The following is a 21796-nucleotide window of genomic DNA, read 5'->3' on the forward strand; positions in this document are numbered from 1 at the left end:
AACTCCTGACCTCAGGTGATCCACCCACCTCCACCTCCCAAAGTGCTGGGATTGCAGGAGTGAGCCACTGCACCCGGCCTGACCATGTTTTAAACATATAAACTTGGTGAAACAACTGGGCTGTTTGTTGGCAATAGACTAAGATATATGTGTTGGTTGTCCTTAGGGAAATCATAGTCTGTTGGGGGTATGAGACAGATGAACAGATGCTTTCAGTAAAATGTAGTACAGTTGTTGACTATAATTCTAGATGTGATTTGAATTTGATCTGGAAAGGTTTCAGGGAGGTGCTAGGACATGAGAGAGGCCCTATGTTGGTGGGTAAGATTTTACACCGATACATTCCATATGAAAATGGGGGAAAGCCTTGGGCTGAGCTGACTTAGCTGTGCAATGGTGATGGTTCACATTTTCATCGTGGAAAGGAAGCAAAATTAGTAATTTAAAAGACCTTTTCCAAGCATGCTTATCTTAAAGGAGGGATCTAAGGAAAATATCAATATGGTTTTAAAGCAGGTTTTTAAGATGATAAAGGAAGCTAGAAAATCCAGTGTCAATAATCCACCTGCAGGTAACTGAGAGCATGTTTTCTGTGCTCAGAGAAAATGAAACTACTCAAGAAATGCACATTTGATATAATGGTATAAGTATATAAAATGTATACCACAAGCTAACACTAGGTAAATGTCAAAGCCAACTTTGCTAGATTTAACTGGAAAACGGAAGAAAGAAAGAAGTGATACCAGTATGTGAATGTTTTACAGTTGCTGCTTCAATATATTAGTTGAAGCCTGCCAGAGCTATTTACCATCTCAGGACAATTTGTTCACTTCACTTAGAAATTAGAAATGTGCTCTGGCCAATAAATCTAAATTTATTTTGTAGTAGTCATTTTGCTTAATGGAAGTGTTTTCCAGATGTTGCCTAAGTCTAGTCGTCTGGGCCCTCTTCCAATAAATGAGGAAAGTTTGATTTCATAGGTTGTCACTGTTGATTTTGTCTAACCTTTGGACTAATTGGTTCATCCCACTATATTTGCACTGATATATAAGACTTCCAGGACATGGGATAAACTCATCTATCCTTTACGGGTAAGTGTCAAAGTTAACTTGCTTCATGGAATTAAATGTGTTTTCATTAGAGGTATTTGAAAAAAATGTATAAGGATAGTAGTTGGAAATTTTTGAAAAGGATTATATTTATGCAATACACCTGTTGGAAGTCTCTGAATTTATATTGAGAGTTAAGGAAAAGTTGGAACAGTAACTCCATGATGCTTATTAAATTACATTTCAATGACACGGGTTATTATTTTCCTTAAGATAAAATTTTAACATTGCACTGGTAAGTACATGCTATACTTTGACTAGAGTTTTAAGATAAGTCTATTCTATGTTAGAGATTTCTTAAATATCAAAACTGTCAATAATATGGCTGAGGGTGACGTGATTTGTTCTGCATAAAATTAAGTCTAATGGTCAAATATTTTCTATAGAATTAAAGGTGATTTAAAGTCTTGTTTCAAGAATAGCATGGTTTTATTATTAAGTTACATTTTTAAAATTACTGAAACATGTATAGTGCAAACCTAAGTTAGTGGTGAGATGAAAGAGCAGTTTTCTGATACTTTTATTTTATTTTCAGGAAGGGTACCTACGGTACCCGAAAACAACCATGGCGTGGAAAACACTTCCCATTTACCTGTTGTTGCTGCTGTCTGTTTTCGTGATTCAGCAAGTTTCATCTCAAGGTAGCTTAACCATCGAACATACTGTTATTTAACAACTATTGCTAATCATTCAGTCTTGATTTTTATAACAACAGAAATATATTTCTAAAAATTTATATTTGCTTGAGTTTAATATATCGTACAACCTTAAAATAATATACAACATGTAGCCTGTTTATAAGTGCTTCGGAATTCTCATCTTTTTCTCCTTTTGAGAGTTTTGAGCTTCTGTAAATAATAATTTTGGTACTTGTTATTTCTATGGTTCTCCCAAAAGTTTAAAAAGTGCAGACAGTTCATCATAAATTTATGCTGGAGCTATATAGTATCATAAAAATAACTAAAAATAACAATATTTAGATAACATATTTTTTGCCTATATGTTGAACAATTTGGTCTTTTAAATTAAATAAATTATTGATAACTTATTTTGGCATCATTTAGGCATAGATACCATATTATTATAAACTACAGCGTTTCAAATGGCATTTTATTAGTCTTGAAAATGTTCTCTTTTTCTTACAGGAACTATTCATCCAGGTATGGACAAATACAGACGTGACTGTCATTTTGTATTATAACATTAAACTTTTCACAGTCCTCTAAAATAGGTCCTGGATGAACAGTTCTTGTTATTCATTTTTTAGAGAATGTTAAAGTACACTCAGTGTAATCACATTAGTAGAAGATGCTATCATGCCATCTAGGTGGATTAAGAGTAACAATGCCAAGCTTTGGATTTTTCTTTTCTTTTCCTTTTGTTCCCCTTTGATAAACAAAAGCTGAGAGAATAAAAATCAAGATTCATGACAGTTATGATGAAATTCCATTTCTAAAGTAAACATTTCCAGTAAAATACGAAGATTCTGATGAAACCTGAACAAGAGTGGTAACTGTCTGCATAGGCATAAGTTGCAGAATTGTTTAGATAAGAAAAGATGGGAAAACACATGAAAGCAAATGTGAATAGTCAATGAGAATGATGACTACTCCAGTATCTCCAGACCCTTCGGCTTTCGCATAACAATATGACAAGGTTCAAAACACTGGGGGCACTTTCTAAACTGCTTTTTGCTCTGTAATACAATTGGTTGTTCACTAAAACAGTGCTACTTTAATTTTAATTTTCATTAAATAAATGAAATTAAAATTAACGGGGCTGAGTGCAGTGGCTCACACCTGTAATCCCAGCACCTTGGGAGGCCTAGGCGGACAGATCACCTAAGGTCAGGAGCTCAAGAGCAGCCTGGGCAACATGGCAAAATCTTGTCTCTATACAAAATATAAAAAATCAGCCGGGTGTGGTAGCGTGTGCCTGTAATCCCAGTTACTCGGAGGCTGAGGCAGGAGGATCTCTTGAATTCAGGAGGTGGAGGTTGCAGTGAGCCGAGCTTGCTCCACTGCACTCCAGCCTGGGCAACAGAGTGAGACTCTGTCTCAAAAATAAATAAATAAATAAAAGTAATGGTTATAATTAATAGCAATAAAAGTAGGACAGACACCTAGTCTATGAAAACAAACCTTTCCTGTAAGGATGATTTCCTTTTTTTTTTGAAACAAGATCTTGCTTTGTCCCAGGCTAGAGTGCAGTGGCATGATCTTGGCTGACTGCAACCTCCACCTACCAGGTTCAAGCGATTCTCCTATCTCAACCTCCTGAGTAGCTGGGATTACAGGCCCCTGCCACCATGCCTGGCTAATTTTTGTATTTTTAGTAAAGATGGGTTTTCACCATGTTGGCCAGGCTGGTCTCACCTGACCTCAGGTGATCCGCCCGCCTCTGCCTCCCAAAGTGCCAGGATTACAGTTGATTTCTTATTTCAGAAATCTGCCAACCATAAAAAAAATCTCTTGATACTGTCTTGTCTGCTTCTCTTGCTTTCTCAACCTCATCTCATTCTCTTTTTTCTTTATATATAATATATGTATTTATATACATACACTATATATACATTTTTGTATGTGTTATGCATTCACGTATGCAAAATGTTCTGAAAGTTGTCCTATAATTTACTGTTTTATTTGCATATTCAGACCTTGGCATTCCTGGACTCTATTAAGATTTGTTTTCAGTGTGTTTCAACATTCCTCTGTGGATTTAGGACATTGCACCTGCCAATTTCTGTTCCAGAGATGGATTCCATTGTCACATTCCTGCAGCCATTTCTCAGGGAGGGTTTTAAGGTGGTGTTTTCCAAATGACTTTTTAAAAATATTTGAGAATGAGTATGCTTTTATTATTGTTTGCTTATTTGTTGCCTGGAGAATCTCTGTTCATGACCTTTATAGTTTATTTTAAGTGTTCTCACTTTAGCAGTGGTTGTAAGCATCTGGCTTCCCTGACATTTTAAAAATCCAGTTATCCCCACCAATTAAGAAAGAAAAAGCTCAGTAAAGTTTGTGCTGGTGCAACTGGCTTGCTTTAAGCTTATCATCAGGAATGGGAGGCGATGCGATGGGTGGAAAAATCTCAGGCTTGAAATAAGAGATATCAGAGTTCAAATTCTGGATGGATTGTTTACTTAAGGTGATCATAAAATGTATTATCTAAATTAGGACAATTATAAGAGTAAATGAGTTCACTACAAATAATTGGAAGGTATTAATTAGCCTACGATGCAGATACACTGGAACTATTAACTAGCCGTGTGATAATGAGCAAGTTGTCAAAATTTCTGTGTTTCAGCTTTCTTATCTCTAAAAAAGGGCTATTAAATCCTGGAAACATTTTCATAAGCATTAGAGATAATGTATGACTCAGTACCTGGCATAGAGAAGCTCAATAAATGTCAACTGCTAATCATCATAGCCACAGCGTTGGTAGTAGCTGTAGCTGCCACCTCTCCCTTAGGAATATCACCCTCTTCAGGCAGAGCCATTACTTTACCTGCTTTTCAAAAGTGTATTTTTTATCTCAATCTAGTGAAGAATAAAGTGACATAACTGAGATAACCTAAGACATCAGCCAAATATCAGCTGGGCCTATTGCTAACATCATTCCAACACCTTCTCGGTCAATAAAATTCTCTCTCACCAAGCAGCTTCGTCCCCCTCATTAGATTGCTCCCTTTCTATAAAGTGGTTTGGCCATATTTACGCCAGTATTGTATAATTTTAGATTTATCAAGCTGTGCAGGGAGATGTGGGGAAGGGTATTCTAGAGATGCCACCTGCAACTGTGATTATAACTGTCAACACTACATGGAGTGCTGCCCTGATTTCAAGAGAGTCTGCACTGTGGGTAAGTCCTGAGAGCGAGTGTCTCCTCTGTTAAGCAGCTCTGTGAGTCTGTGAGTGCCCCCATGCACCCTCGTGCAGTGCTGTCTGTGAGACTGAGCCTCCCCTTGCACCCACTTGCAGTGATGTTTTCCCACTGTATCACTTCCTTTGCTTAAGTGCCTTTTCCTTCACTTGCATAAATGTTGCAGCGCGTTGTACCTAAGGATGGTGTCAAAGCTTGTGATTACTGGGGATGGTAAGGGGAGCCTGGAAATCTGTCATTTGCACAAGGTTATTGACTAGTTCCAAGTAAAATGTCTTATTTTAAATAGAGAAGATACGGTGAGTCAGCAGTCATTAAGTATAGAGTAAAGAGTAATTATTTACAATCAGAGATGTCCTCGACTAGTGATGAGGTCTTTCAATAGTTTCGTCCAAAGAATACATGAGCGTGGAATAATTTTGTCTATTATTTAACTTTTTGATGTTAATACATTTCTAAATTACCTGGAAAATGCACTTTAAAGATAACGTGCTAGTGTTTAATGATGAATTTCAGTTAAACTCGAAGGTCTGAATTTTAAATTGTGAGTAGTGTTTCACTTGAATATATTTTGGACCATTTTGTTATTAACACAGAAACATTTCCTATTCAATTTAAGAAAATTATAATTAAAATTATTTGAAAGCTATATTTGCTTTAGAATTTGAATGTGAAGGTGAGGAATACATTGTACAATTTATGTATTGGGTGGGTAATTATTTCAAATAGGCCTTGGTAAGTCCTGGTACCTCTAACCAAGGCTTTTTAAATTTTCCTGTTTTAAATGAGTAATCCTCCCTAACATAGTCCACACTAAAGATTAGGCTGAAAGCTTTCAACTATACACGTTTCTCAGTTTGTCATAATAAGGGTCTCTGCATTACAAATGATTTTTAAGCCTTGAAAGTGGCCCATTTATAGGAATATATATATATATACAGATATATATTTATATGGAATATATTGCTGAGATCTGTACATTCAATTACTGTGAATCTATTACAAAGCAGTGTGTGAAGAGGAGAAGGATGAAGAGATTTCATATTAAGTGTACCTCACTATTTAGACATTTCCCGATTTTTCATTGTTCATAAATGTGAATAACTTAGGCAGCATCAGGACGTCTTGAACGGCAAGAAGAGTGGCCCTCAGTCACCATATTTCTTTTTTGACTTGGGCTGTCTCCATCTGGGATACTATCTCATTTTTCCTGGATGATGTACTTCAAATTTTAAATAAAAGACTTAGAAATGAACTTTTGGAAACCTAGTCGAGTCTAAGGTGGGAAATGGCTGTCAAATACACGGGCCTGGCTTCGCAATTAATAATCTGTAACTTCTTGTTTTGCTCTGGGTAGAGCTTTCCTGTAAAGGCCGCTGCTTTGAGTCCTTCGAGAGAGGGAGGGAGTGTGACTGCGATGCCCAATGTAAGAAGTATGACAAGTGCTGTCCTGATTATGAGAGTTTCTGTGCAGAAGGTAAGCATCACAGTACCAACCAATGCTTCTCAGTACAGGCAGATCTATGCACCGACCTTAGCATCACTGCTAATGTCTAACATGCAGTCCATCTCATGCCTTGATTCTACTAACATATAAGCTATTTCGTAACAATTTTGTGTTGTGGAGATTAATTAAAGAAGAAAAGCGCCTTGCAACAGCAGCACCCCCAGGCTCAGCCAGGCTCCAGGAGCACAAGATGTTGCCAGAGGGGAAAGACAGAGGATGAGGCTGAATGCACATGTCTTTTTTTTCTTCAGATATGGTTCAATTTCAGGTTAAATCAACAGTAATCAATTCACTTGATGATTTCTTGTCTCACCCTTGCTGACTTCACAAAGTCAACTATCCTTTGAGCTATCTGTGCTTATGGCCTCAGTGTTTGAGTATATATTTAAGGACACAAGCAACACTTTCAGCTTCCCTAAGCAAGTAAATTTATGAATTAGTTTAAGCCATTAAATTTATAGGCAAATCTACGTAACACGTTGTTAACTGTCATGTTCCTTCCCATTTCTGCAGTCTCTTCAGCAGTCTCTATTCCAATACATGTGCATGGTAAAGTCAATAACAAGCGATATTCCCATCTTAAAATCATCTTCTCTATTTATAGGTCTTGAAGGACTACTCTAGAATATAACAAAAGGCTCCAGATTTTATAGAAAAAGATTTTAAAAACATACTTAAATACTGAATTACTTTCCTTTACCAAATGGTTGTTCTTAAATTCTACTTTGTTAAAACAAGAATATTTGTGGAGGTGAAGACAAGCTTTGCTTGCATAATCAATCTTATCATTTTTATTTAAACAAGCCTTCACCTCCTGCTTGTTTAGAACAGTGAAGAAACAGAGTGGAAAACTGTTAATCAGCAGAGTTGAGAGATGTTTCTTAGCCGTTCAATGTTTTCATGGGAAAACATTCCAAAAATAATGAAGACAACACCCTTGTAATAAAAAACTCAGAGCTCACCCTTCCTGCAGCTTTTAGCAGGTCCCATGATGAGTGACACATATTTACTCATTACCCTAATTGTTTTGGCTGTGAGACAAGAAAGCTAAGAATTTGTTTTGGGCAGAGGATGTGTAGGGAAGGAAGATGATTAGAAAGTGATGAAACATTGAGAGAACATTTTGATAAAGATAATACTTTATGCTAAGAAATGTTTGGTCAGCTTACTTAAAGTTTAGGTAGAACTCAGTGAAAAAAAAGATGAAGGAAATGCTGGCCAACTTTCTTTACAGAATTCATAAGATAGTCAGGGTCCCAACTTAAAATAATAAAACCACTCAGAATCTCAATACTTTATTGTTTAAGTATAATAACCCAACTATCTTGAGATTCACCACCTAGTTGTTTCAGTATAGATACCACTTACAGGTGTCTATACATCTAAAAATCATAACATTTCAAGAATTGAAGGAATCCCAGCCATCCAAGTGTCTCTGAATGGGAGAGAGAAAACAGAGTTCAAGAGGTTAACCGTTCTGGCCAAGAGCACGAGCTAGTACATGGCAGATCTGTTTCTCAAATTGAGATACTTGACATTTTTGTTGGGTGGCAAGAGAAATGAGAGGGGCAGTGGCCAGTTCATGGAGACTATAGCAATAGGGTTCTGGGGCGATGTTGCTGGGAGCAGCACAATTTATCACAACTCTTCTGTACCCAGAGAGTCCCCAATACTCTCTGTTTTCGTATCCTTCATTAGTCCCTCTTGTTCCTAATGATTAAAAAAAATTTTTTAAAGTTCCGTGTTTTCTCTTCTAGACTGAGAAGCAGAAGAGGGAAGGGGACTAAAAGGTTAAAAAGATACACTCCAAACCATTAACAGTTGTATCTTTGGGAAGGGAAGCACATTTGAGGAAAAGCATAATGTGAAGGTGTGAACTTTTCACAAGAATATTCATGTGGAACTTTTGTAATTAAAAAAACAAAGGACAAATTGGTATCATTTAATTTAAATGAATATTAAAACAAAAAACAAATACTAAAACAGAAAAAAAATTCTGAAGGCAAAGACTTTTAGAAATCATCTTAAATAAACATCTTAGTTTGTAGACAGGAAGATGAAGTTAAGAGAATTATTTGCCTAAGGTCACAATGGTAGAGGCTCGTAGGTCTAGGACTGGAATTCAGGTCTTCTGATTCCTGAGACTTTGCTCCCTGTCATAACTTACAACAATCTGAGAACTAATATTTTATAGCAATGCATCCTTAGAATAAAATGGAGTCATTCGTGTTGGGCTGGAGCCTGCCTGCACTGGCTGTCACCAGCATCTACTCTTGAAGCTAGATGCATCTGTGCTTTTCACAGTTAGAGCTGCTGATGAAAACAAGATGTTAACTGACTTGTCTTGCTTGGCCTCAGTGCATAATCCCACATCACCACCATCTGCAAAGAAAGCACCTCCACCTTCAGGAGCATCTCAAACCATCAAATCAACAACCAAACGTTCACCCAAACCACCAAACAAGAAGAAGACTAAGAAAGTTGTAGAATCAGAGGAAATAACAGAAGGTAGGAAGATGACAGATATAATCAAAGGAGCTTTCTTAGATGAAATAACTTGTAGGTGACTGCTTATCTAAGCCCATTCTCAGAGAACAGGGTAATCTTAGGAATCATGAGGCTCATTACACTTGAAGGTTTTAGACTTTGCTTTTAAGTAAAGTTTAAGACAAAGTATAAACTCTCAGGTCTTTCTGTATTTACCAAACCCAGCATGAGTCTGGGTTAAAACAAATCAGAAGGGGCACATCTTACTGTAAAAAACAAAAACCATCCCATGAGTTTCTTTGCAGAATAATTTGATTCTGTGTTTTGGAGGATATGGGAAAGTTGAGAGATACTAGTAATACTGCTAGTATCTGTGATAAGCCCAGGTGCCTTGCTTTTAACTGACAGTTGAAAGGCAGTTGGTCATATTACTAATAAAAGCAAAATCCAGATACTTGTAGATTAGTAAATAGCAATTCTTGCTGTATTTAGACTGTCAGTTCTTTTTTGTTTTAAATCAAGTTGGTGTGATCAAACTTTCTATTTGATTTATAGAACATTCTGTTTCTGAAAATCAAGAGTCCTCCTCCTCCTCCTCCTCTTCCTCTTCTTCTTCAACAATTCGGAAAATCAAGTCTTCCAAAAATTCAGCTGCTAATAGAGAATTACAGAAGAAACTCAAAGGTTTGAGCATTGATAAAGATCAAAGACTATATCAATGCCATATTAACAATGATTATATTTAAGAGTAGTGCTTGTTGATAGAATGAAGACATCTCAATATGGGGTGGGGGAATATAACTTTAAAACTATTATCTTAGAAAGTACCAAATGAATACTTACTACAGGAAATTAGTGCCAAGCAGCTCAGAAGCCACTCTAAAAGCAAAGGATAAGAAGATGCTGTAGCAGTGACTGTGGAACCACAGGATGGCACCAGAGATGATTATTTATGGCGTTCTATTGTCACTCTTATTTACTTGATATCATTTTGCTTCTTCCCCTTCATCTTCCTTGCATCTTCATTTTCCCTTCCCCAGCTTTATTTTAACAAACATTTATATACTATTGTTCTAAGTGTTTTACAAGTATTAATTCATTAAATTCTTACAAACCTCTATGGAAAAAATGTTATCCATATTTTACAAATCCTCTTTATTTTCCTAGTAACTTATATATCTGGCTGATTTTTCTCTAGTAGAGACTGTGCTACAGAGTAGGCTATTATTGCCTGAAAAGAGATTTCCTTTGCTGTTTATTATTTCCTGAAGTTCTGGTTCTAAAATATATTCTCTTTCTCCAGGAAATACTGAATTTTTGGATAAGGGAGTTTTAAAGAACTCTAAGTGGTTGTGATTTCCTCCGAAGCATTCTCTCTAGATAAATAGCCAGATATTTAATCTTTTAGTCACCCAGAAAATCATGCACAAAGCCACCCTTGGGCTTTGTAGTTCACCTGTGGGGTAGCTGCTATGGGAAAGCCTTGATAAATACTATCTTTTTGCTGCCATGGCACCCTAATCTCCTACTTATGTCCCCTGGGACTTGCAAGTTTAGCTGCGCAGAAGAAAAGGAGTGGCTAATAGCCCTATGTATGGGAACAAGCCTCAAGCAGGGACTGTGCGGGTGACTGGGGCAGATTGCTCAGAGGTAGCTGTAGAGGCCTCTGAGATAATTGTTGCAGCAAGATGGTAGTACTAGGTTTCCAGGAGGAAGGAAGGGACACTGGGCACTGAAGAATAAGACTAGAAAAGTGGGGGGTAAAGAACATTAATATAAACAGATGAATTAGTGTTATTTGTTGTGTTGCTAATTTCAAAGTTGCCACTGACTTACATGTATTAATTGTATAGAGTTTAATTTGTGCTTTCTCATCTCTCATCTCATTCATTCCCTAAAACAACTCAATAAGATAGGTTGAGTATTTACCATTTTACAACAAATTAAAGGACATAGTAGAGGTTAGCAATTTGCTTAGAAACACACAACTAGTAAATGATAAAAATGGGATCTTTATCTCACTATTAAAGAAAAAAAATTCTAAAATAACAAGATGTGTTTTTTCTCCAGGAAAAGATAACAAGAAGAACAGAACTAAAAAGAAACCTACTCCCAAACCACCAGTTGTAGATGAAGCTGGAAGTGGATTGGACAATGGTGACTTCAAGGTCACCACAACTCCTGCCACGTCTACCACCCAACACAATAAAGTCACCACATCTCCCAAAATCACAACAGCAAAACCAAAAAATCCCAGACCCAGTCTTCCACCTAATTCTGATACATCTAAACAGACATCTTTGACAACGAATAAAGAGACAACAGTTGAAACTAAAGAACCTACTACAACAAATAAACAGACTTCAACTGATGGAAAAGAGACTACTTCAGCTAAAGAGACACAAAGTGTAGAGAAAACATCAGCTAAAGATTTAGCACCTACATCTAAAGTGCCGGCTAAACCTACACCCAAAGCTGAAACTACAACCAAAGGCCCTGCTCTTACCACCCCCAAGGAGCCTACACCCACCACTCCCAAGGAGCCTGCATCTACCACTCCCAAAGAGCCTGCACCCACCACCACCAAGTCTGCACCCACTACTCCCAAGGAGCCTGCCCCAACTACCCCCAAGGAGCCTGCACCCACCACTCCCAAGAAGCCTGCACCAATTGCACCCAAGGAGCCTTCACCCACCACTACCAAGAAGCCTGCACCCACCACTCCCAAGGAGCCTTTACCCACCACCACTAAGGAGCCAGCACCCACCATCCCCAAGGAGCCTGCACCCACCACTCCCAAGGAGCCTGCAACCACCACTCCCAAGGAGCCTGCACCCACCACCACTAAGGAGCCTGCACCCACCACCCCCAAGGAGCCTTCACCCACCACTCCCAAGGAGCTCACACCCACCACTCCCAAGGAGCCTACCCCAACTCCCCCCAAGGAGCCTGCACCCACCACTCCCAAGGAGCCTGCCCCAACTCCCCCCAAGGAGCCTGCACCCACCACTCCCAAGGAGCCTGCCCCAACTCCCCCCAAGGAGCCTGCACCCACCACTCCCAAGGAGCCTGCCCCAACTCCCCCCAAGGAGCCTGCACCCACCACTCCCAAGGAGCCTGCCCCAACTCCCCCCAAGGAGCCTGCACCCACCACTCCCAAGGAGCCTGCCCCAACTCCCCCCAAGGAGCCTGCACCCACCACCACCAAGAAGCCTGCACCCACTACTCCCAAGGAGCCTGGCCCAACCACCCCCAAGGAGCCTGCACCCACCACCACTAAAAAGCCTGCACCCACCACTCCCAAGGAGCTCACACCCACCACCACCAAGGAGCCTGCACCCACCACTCCCAAGGAGCTCACACCCACCACCACCAAGAAGCCTGCACCCACTACTCCCAAGGAGCTCACACCCACCACCCCTGAGGAGCTCACACCCACCACCCCTGAGGAGCCCACACCCACCACCCCTGAGGAGCCCACACCCACCACCCCTGAGGAACCTGCTCCCACCACTCCCAAGGCACCAGCTCCCACCACCCCTAAGGAGCCTGCTCCAAAAACTGCTCCAACCACCCCTAAAGAGCCTGCTCCAACTACCCCTAAGGGGACTGCTCCAACGACCCTCAAGGAGACTGCTCCAACTACCCCTAAGGAGACTGCTCCGACTACCCCTAAGGGGACTGCTCCAACTACCCCTAAGGGGACTGCTCCAAAGACCCTCAAGGAGACTGCTCCAACTACCCCTAAGGGGACTGCTCCAACTACCCTCAATGAACCTGCACTCACTACTCCCAAGCAGCCTGCCCCCAAGGAGCTTGCACCCACCACCACCAAGGAGCCCACACCCACCACCTCTGACAAGCCCGCTCCAACTACCCCTAAGGAGCCTGCACCCACTACCCCCAAGAAGCCTGCTCCAACTACTCCTGAGACACCTCCTGCAACCACTTCAGAGGCCTCTACTCCAACTACCACCATGGAGCCTCCCACTAGCCACAAAAGCCCTGATGAATCAACTCCTGAGCTTTCTGCAGAACCCACACCAAAGGTTCTTGAAAACAGTTCCAAGAAACCCAGTGTACCTACAACTAAGACTCCTGCAGTGACTAAATCTGAAATGACTACAATAGCTAAAGACAAGATAACAGAAAGAGACATACGTACTACACCTGAAACTACAACTGTTGCACCTAAGATGACAAAAGAGACAGCAACTACAACAGAAAAAACTACCGAATCCAAAATAACAACTACAGCCACAGAAGTAACATCTACCACTACTCAAGATACCACACCATTCAAAATTACTACTTTTAAAACAACTACTCTTGCACCCAAAGTAACTACTACAACAAAAAAGACAATTACTACAACTGAGATCATGAACAAACCTGAAGAAACAGCTAAACCAAAAGATAGAGCTACTAATTCTAAAGCGACAACTGCTAAACCTCAAAAGCCAACCAAGGCACCCAAAAAGCCCACTTCTACCAAAAAGCCCACTTCTACCAAAAAGCCAAAAACAACACCTAGAGTGAGAAAACCAAAGACGACACCAACTCCCCCCAAGGTGACATCAACAATGCCAGAATTGAACCCTACCTCAAGAGTAGCAGAAGCCATGCTCCAAACCACCACCAGACCTAGCCAAACTCCAAACTCCAAACTATTTGAAGTAAATCCAAAGAATGAAGATGCAGGTGGTGCTGAAGGAGAAACACCTCACATGCTTCCCAGGCCCCATGTGTTCACGCCTATAGTTATTCCCGGCATGGATTACTCACTGAGAGTACCCAATCAAGGCATTATCATCAATCCCATGCTTTCCGGTATTTAGAATCAGTTATTTTCATTTTTAAAGCTGGTAATGTTAGTTTACATCTATATGAACCAGAATGCCTTAGTTTAGTATCACTCGACTGAGATGTATTACCTGACCTGATTAACTTGTGAAGTTTTACAGCTTCCGTGTAGGTAAGCAGAGGCGTATAGTAAGTTTATTCATTCTTTAGGAAATTAATAATTTAGGGTTGGGAATTTAGCATGTGTGTGTCAATGAGCAGCAGAGATGGTACATCGAATGTCAAAAAAAATTTAGTTGGGAGTCTATTCTTAAAAGTACAATGCAAAGCAAAAATGTGTAGTATCATTTTCCAAACTAACCCAAAGGGAGGGCAATCAGAACTGAAAGATGCAATTTCACATTGAGTTCATACATCCAATAAATGTCTAGTTTACATGAAAATCTAGGTAACCTGGCCCATTCCAATTCATCATAATTTATTTCATGTAATACTTTTGAAGAGTAGCATCTTTAAGTAAAATGGAATTATCAAGTATATAACTATGCAAACGCGTCAAATTCTGTTCTTCAAGATCTTAGAAAAGGTAAACAGGAAATAGAACCCTGTGGAAAGACTTGAAAAAACATACATACTTTTCTCATTTTGTTCTATATTTGTTTTGTTTTTGTTAATTTGTTTAGATGAGACCGATATATGCAATGGTAGGCCAGTAGATGGACTGACTACTTTGCGCAATGGGACATTAGTTGCATTCCGAGGTGAGCTATGTACACGTTTATTTTTCTTCTCATCATTCTGTTTCGGCATTTATGAGAACCAAAGTCATGGAAGAGTGCTAGTTTGGGTTGTTTTCTGGAGGGGAATCTGATAAACATACCTCACAGGAGAATCTGAGAGTAATAATGGAAATATTGGATTAAGAAAATTAGACAAAGTAACAAAACAAAATCAAGACCCTGAACTGATACTACTGAGGTTTTTTTCCTACTGTTAAGATTTAAAAGGTAGTTCAATTTTTTTTTTTTTTGGGGCGGTTGTTAAAATTTTAATTTCATACCAAATGAAATGACATCAGCATGCATATTCGCTGCTTTATTTGAAAATAACATCTCAATTGTGATGTGTTTAAGTGTTACACTCTGTCGGAGGGTAACAGAAGAAAAGTTATTTCATGTTAATTCTCTGCTGTACTCTCTGCTAGTCAGTCTTAACACATATTTAGATTAAATGTGAAAATAATTCCTTTTTGTATAGTAGAGGCTAAAGAGATGTTAGCCATTAAATTATAATTCTTTAGTTCTAAGAGATAAAGAAATTGAGAACTAAAGAGATAGTAAGTCACAAAGCCGAAAGGCTTTCTTGAGACAGGGTCTCCCTCTGTCACCCAGGCTGGAGTAGAGTGGCACAATCACGGCTCAATCTCCTGGTCCCAAGCGATCCTCCCGTCTCAGCCACCTGAGTAGCTGGGACTACAGGTGTGCGCCACCATACCTGGCTAATTCTTGTATTTTTTTTTGGTGAAGATAGGGTTTTGTCATGGTGCCCACACTGGTCTCAAACTCCTGGGCCCAGCCATTTACCCACCTGGACCTCCCAAAGTGCTGGATTACAGGTGTGAGCCACTGCACCTGGCCCAACCAATAACTCGTTCTAAAGAAACTAGAAAACTAAAATATCTCAAAGGTTATGCTAACTTTCGGACTTGGGAAATACCTGCTCTCAGAAATGTTCAAACACTACCTTTTGGATCTGACTAAACTTCCAGTCATACAATGCATAAGAAAACTACATTTTTTTTTTTTTTTTCCATTTTGGTTTCTTTTGTGATAGGTTTAGCATTCAGCTTGTAGGCTGATGTTTTTCCTTAAATTTTAGGTCATTATTTCTGGATGCTAAGTCCATTCAGTCCACCATCTCCAGCTCGCAGAATTACTGAAGTCTGGGGTATTCCTTCCCCCATTGATACTGTTTTTACTAGGTGCAACTGTGAAGGAAAAACTTTCTTCTTTAAGGTAACACAATTATCTTTGTGAGAGAAATTTAATTATAATTTGTAAATGCATTGTTTATTACAACATATATCACCTTAACCTCCAATATAAGTGTCCGCACTTTAAACTATCATCAAAATTTAATCATAAGCAAGTTTGATAACATTAATGGTCAAAATTCAACCATTCAACTAAGTTAACATGTTCTCTCTATACTTAAATCTAGAAATGAGTTCCTAATCTTTTTTCCCAAAGCTGGTAACATAATTTTCTCTTTTAAATTATTAGGATTCTCAGTACTGGCGTTTTACCAATGATATAAAAGATGCAGGGTATCCCAAACCAATTGTCAAAGGATTTGGAGGACTAACTGGACAAATAGTGGCAGCGCTTTCAATAGCTAAATACAAGAACCGGCCTGAATCTGTGTATTTTTTCAAGAGAGGTATGTGCTACATAACTGACAAGATTACAAAACTTTTAAAGAATTACACTCAGCATTTTATTATTGAGTTTACTGTTAAAAGATATCTTTAATGGCTGGAATCAAATATTTTCAGTGACAAAAATCAAAATTGAGGGTAGCATTCTTATTGTCCTCAATTTTTACTTAGATTTCTTCACAGGCAAATCACAATTCATTTGAGTTTTCAGGTCACTGATAGAATGTTTTACTTTCGCTTCACAAATGTGCATGTCATCCTTGCACAGGGGCCATGCTAATCTCTGTATCATTCCAATTTTAGCATATGTGCTGCCAACGTGAGCACCTGTCACTTTCAATTGAAATTAAATATATAACCATGTAATTGGCTGCATCTATTCATTCAACAAGTATTTCAGGGTTTAATAATTATTTTTACAATACCCTTGGCTAACAGCCATTAATATCGACATATTATATGAAAAACAAAATTTTTTCCTATACATTGTAAAAGTTGCTTTCCATCTTTTCTGAGGGGATTAAAATTTTCATTTTCCATGTGATATTCTAACACATAACAGGTGGCAGTATTCAGCAGTATATTTATAAACAGGAACCTGTACAGAAGTGCCCTGGAAGAAGGCCTGCTCTAAATTATCCAGTGTATGGAGAAACGACACAGGTTAGGAGACGTCGCTTTGAACGTGCTATAGGACCTTCTCTAACACACACCATCAGAATTCACTATTCACCCGTCAGACTGGCTTATCAAGACAAAGGTAACATTTTTATTCTGTTAAAAAAATCCTTAAACATAAGTAGATGTGATACAGTTTCTTATACAGTAAGGCTTATGAAATATAGATACTGATCAAACAGCCCTAATAATTTAAGCTTACTGATGAAAAACTCATCCACTTGCCTTAGTGAATAACCAAAGACCAATACTTTCTTTTTCCTTGTGGGTAAGGAAAGCAGTTTGTTCAGGTTTGTCAGTTATAACCAATACTATTTATCAAGTACGTCTTACCAAGAACTATTTTTATATACCAATCTATAACCTTCAATAGTTCTACATCAGAGGGCAAAAACTGAGATTAAAACTCAGATCTGTCTGGCCCTTCCCAAGATAGTACATTGCCTTTTAATCTGGTATCTTTATTATTAAACATGTCATCTACAGGTTTCCTTCATAATGAAGTTAAAGTGAGTACACTGTGGAGAGGACTTCCAAATGTGGTTACCTCAGCTATATCACTGCCCAACATTAGAAAACCTGATGGCTATGATTACTATGCCTTTTCTAAAGGTAAGTTATTAACTAATAGTTTCCCAAGGAGGTGATATCATTTGTGAAAATAATGAAGATAAAGTAAAAATGCTGGCTGCAATGATGACTGAATGTGAGAAGTTACACTACGATACTTAATTCTAATTGCTGTGGAAACGAGTTAAGACTTTTGCTTTAATTTCAATTAAAATGAATGGCACTGCAATTCAATTCTGCTCTAACCTTTATGAGATTACGATAAAACATCCAATTACTAGAGTAAAATTGCTACTGACGATAATATTTTACTTCTGTCATTTGTGGCATTTAACAGATAGCTTGTTTGGCACAAGGTTATACTGATTTGCATCATTGCAGTCTGTAAGATCAGAAAAGAAGTGCCTGAGAAACTAACTTTATCAATTAAATTGTGTTACTCAGGATGCTTTTCTTTGAAATGCCCAGAAATCTAAGTTATTTTGCCTGTAATTCCATAATATGAATGACACTGGCATGTATTTTTTAAAAAGAATAAATCCAAGTAAATTATTTTTCAAACTTGGTTACTCTTTAATGCTTATTTCATAAACAAGAGTTGAATCTGATTTTACAAAAAGATGGTGAAATGTCAATCTTCTGAAACATCAAAAAAGCTGAAAGGCTGGAAAGTCTAGGCAATTGTTTTTCTTTCTGTTATAAAGTTCAAATTAATTAGTAAAAACATCTCTATTAAAATGATAAACATTGTCTTTGAGCATAATAGTCAATATAAGTTATTTTTTAGTTTGGGCATTGTTTTCTTTTAACTAAAAAAACGTTTTCTCTTCCATTTAGATCAATACTATAACATTGATGTGCCTAGTAGAACAGCAAGAGCAATTACTACTCGTTCTGGGCAGACCTTATCCAAAGTCTGGTACAACTGTCCTTAGACTGATGAGCAAAGGAGGAGTCAACTAATGAAGAAAAGAATAATACATTTTGACACTGAAAAACATTTTATTAATAAAGAATATTGACATGAGTATACCAGTTTATATATAAAAATGTTTTTAAACTTGACAATCATTACACTAAAACAGATTTGAAAATCTTATTCACAATTGTTATTGTTTACAGACCAATTAATTAATATTTCCTCTATTTATTCCTCCTCTCCCTCCCATTGCATGGCTCACACCTGTAAAAGAAAAAAAAATAGAATCAAATTGAATATATCTTTTAAGAATTCAAAACTCATGTATTCACTTACTCTACTTCATTATAAAAAATATCTAGTCATTATGGATATAAAACTGTTGGGTATTCTACAACTTCAATGGAAATTATTACAAGCATATTAATATTTTTGTGACATAAGTACAATCTAAAAGTTATATTGAAAAACATGGAAATATTAAAATTTTACACTTTTACTAGCTAAAACATAATCACAAAGCTTTATCCATTGTATAAAAAAAATAACAATATAATGGCAATAGGTAGAGATGTAGAGATACAACAAATGAATATAACACCATAACACTTCATATTTTCCAAATCTTAATTTGGATTTAAGGAAGAAATCAATAAATATAAAATATAAGCATATATTTACTGTATACCTAAGGTATACAAATCTGTCTACATGAAGTTTACAGATTGGTAAATATCACCTGTTCAACATGTAATTATTTAATAAAACTTTGGAACATTAAAAAAAATAAATTGGAGGCTTAAGGATTAGAAAACTTGTTCCATTTATTACTATTCCACGTTCTATCATGTAATCCAGTTATGTCAGAAATTCACCTCTCTGTCTGTTAAACTGACGACCACGGACACCTTGTCTCAATGTTGTCTGAAGTCTTACTCGTCTGAAAGGCTTTGGTTGACTACTACTTGTATCTACAAAAAACATTAAGATAAAACAAAAGCAAGTGAAAAAATGAGAAAGCATTTATAATGATACAAACTGATTACTAAAAGAATGAATAAGATGCAGACTTGTCCATTTGTTTTCAATTCTTTTTTTCAAACAATGAGGAACATTTAACAAACCAAAAAAGGGTAAATGGTTGAACAACAAAAAAAGCAGTACTTTGGGAGGCTAAGGTGGGAGGATCACGAGCTCAGGAGTTTGAGACCAGCCTGGGCACCACAGCGAGACCCTGTTTCTACAAAATTATAAAACAATTTGCTGGGCATGGTGGAACATGCCTACAGTCCCAGTTACTCAGGAGGCTGAGGCTAGAGGATCACTTGAGCCCGGGTGAGGCTGAGGCTGCAGTGAGCCATGATCAAGCTAACTGTACTCCAGCCTGGGAGACAGGTGAGATCCTGCCTCAAAAAAACCCCCAAAAAACCAGGCAGACCGAGGCCCTGTCTCAAAAACAACAACAACAACAAAAAAACCCAGAAGTGCTTGACTTTTTTCATTTATTCACTTATATTAATAAATATTTACTTGTTGACTACCCATGTATCAAACATAGTACCAGGTGCTAAGAAATACAACAGAAAACAAAATATCAAGTCCCTCAGCAAACCGCCTACAATAGAACACAAATTATATCTGATTCTTCTTTGTCAGACACCCCAAATGCAATCATTAGCAAATCCTGAATGGTCAAATTTAAATATATGTCCCAAATCTGACAACTTCTCACAACCCTAACTCTACCATCTCACCTAAGCCATCACTATCTTTTCCTGAATTACTGCAGTAGCCTCCAAAGTTTCTCCTTGTTTCTGTCCATTATTCATTTTCAATCTCTTCAGTACACAGCAGCCAAACTGATGAGATCATGTCGTGTCATTATTCTGTGTGAAGCCCTCCAGTAGCTTCCAGTATCCATGACAGCCAAGGCAATTACAATGATCTACTCTATCTTCTCCCGCCTCTAACATATCTCCTGCTAGTCTCTGTTCTCACTCACTGTGCTTCAGCCACAGTGGCCTCCTTGTTGACCCTGAACACAAGCAGACACACTGCTGCCTTATGGACTTGGCATCTATTAATATTTTCTTTGATCTAGTATGCTCTTCATTAAGTAACTGCACAGCTTTGATCCCTTTCTTCTTTCAGATCTTCACTTAAATGTCGCCTTCTCTTAGTGATGCTTCCTATGATGCTTCCTATGAGACTGCCTGCTGCATTGTCAAATATTTGTTGACAAGGTAGCATGAGTATTGTTGACCAAATACTCAGATGGGGGAGGTCCAGTTTTACATTATCAAATAAATTTAAAGACATCGTAATTTCATATTATACTTTAAAGGGAACAACCACCATTTTTTCTCATACAAGCTCTGATAAGATATAACAAGTGCCAATTGTGTTGAGGAAAGCCAATTTTTATGGGACATCAAAATATAACTGGGGGCACAAAACCTCAGTAATCATGAATATGATAGTTATAAATTTTTTGAGCTTTACTGTGTATGAAATGGTTCTGTATTTTACATACATTATTTTAAATCCTGATTGCAAGATTAGTTATGAGTATCCATATTGCATAACGTATAGAAATGTAAAGTTACCAGATATGAAACGGTAGATATAAGGGATGTTAGCCAATAGGTTGATGTGTCACATCAAAGCAGCTGAGAAGCAGGGGAAGAGATCTTGGGATAGCAAAGTTCTGTGATTTAAAAAAGTAATAAATAACTGAGCAGGTCTGCCCTAAAATCTGAAGGTTCCATGGCAGAGTTTAAGAATTACCACTGTAAGCAATTAAAAATTAAAATAATCAGACTGAATGACCAAGTACTGTATATCCTTAATAATAAAGGTAATTCTCTGTCTAAAAATGTGAGATAGATGAGCTAGTACACTGTATTGTTTAAGAGTGGAGTCTCTGGAGCCAGACTTCTTCAGTGTAATCGTTGCTTGTCCATTACTTATTAGCTATTTGACTTTGAAGAGGTTATTCACCCTTTCTGTGCCTCAGCTTCCACATCTATAAAATGTGGATGAATATCTACCACGTTGAGTTGTGAGAATCAAATAAGTAAATATAAGTAAAGGGCTCAGAATACTGCATGATACACAGTTAAGTGTTCAGTAAATGCTAACTGTTATTCTAAAAAATAACTTCTATTACAGGAATACATATCCTTTTTTCAAAATTAACTTCAAAAATTTGAAAAGCCAAACTCTGAAACTGTTTACATCAGTAAATTTCAAATAATTTTTTTTAAGCAACAGAGCTCTTACCCTTTAACTCTCCACATCAAATCTCATGTAGAACCCCAATATGTAGAACAAATAAAAATGGAGCTGTTGTGGTTCAGAGTCAAGAGGCCTGGAGTGCCCTAGCACTCCTTAGCCTCCCTCCC

The 21796-nt window shown here is 37.8% G+C and overlaps 2 protein-coding genes and 1 non-coding gene across 12 annotated transcripts in view; 1 reads left to right on the top strand and 2 right to left on the bottom strand.

The window, feature by feature from the left end:
- The first annotated feature begins 1042 nt into the window (after positions 1-1042).
- On the top strand, positions 1043-18503 carry PRG4 (proteoglycan 4). 9 transcript variants are annotated; one of them, XM_065538677.2, is made up of 13 exons: positions 1043-1091; positions 1645-1750; positions 4848-4970; positions 6349-6468; positions 8857-9006; positions 9541-9669; positions 11056-13815; positions 14472-14549; positions 15667-15803; positions 16071-16227; positions 16788-16985; positions 17390-17515; positions 18311-18503. In XM_065538677.2, exons 2-13 carry the CDS (start codon positions 1675-1677, stop codon positions 18406-18408), a joined length of 4152 nt encoding a protein of 1383 aa, XP_065394749.1. In that variant the 5' UTR covers positions 1043-1091; positions 1645-1674; the 3' UTR covers positions 18409-18503. The 9 variants fall into 9 exon arrangements, with proteins under 9 accessions (XP_065394749.1, XP_065394827.1, XP_065394810.1 ...); XM_065538689.2 differs by lacking the exon at positions 1043-1091 and adding an exon at positions 1251-1344; XM_065538755.2 differs by lacking the exon at positions 9541-9669.
- On the bottom strand, positions 16445-16552 carry LOC123570886 (U6 spliceosomal RNA). Its single transcript, XR_006695102.2, has one exon. It is a non-coding gene; the product is annotated as a U6 spliceosomal RNA (small nuclear RNA).
- Positions 18456-21796, bottom strand: part of TPR (translocated promoter region, nuclear basket protein) — a 62401-nt gene continuing 59060 nt past the window's right edge. For both annotated transcript variants that reach the window (XR_012430695.1, XM_005540244.4), the window contains exons 50-51: positions 19268-19363; positions 18456-18656 (exon numbers count right to left, since the gene is read on the bottom strand). Coding sequence is in view for 1 of the 2 variants with exons in the window: in XM_005540244.4 (XP_005540301.3) it covers positions 18601-18656; positions 19268-19363 (152 nt within the window). In the remaining variant the exon portion in view is untranslated. The remainder of the gene's footprint in view (positions 18657-19267; positions 19364-21796) is intronic.

Source organism: Macaca fascicularis, chromosome 1 (genome assembly GCF_037993035.2).
Source record: "Macaca fascicularis isolate 582-1 chromosome 1, T2T-MFA8v1.1".
NCBI classification, from domain to species: domain Eukaryota; kingdom Metazoa; phylum Chordata; class Mammalia; order Primates; family Cercopithecidae; genus Macaca; species Macaca fascicularis.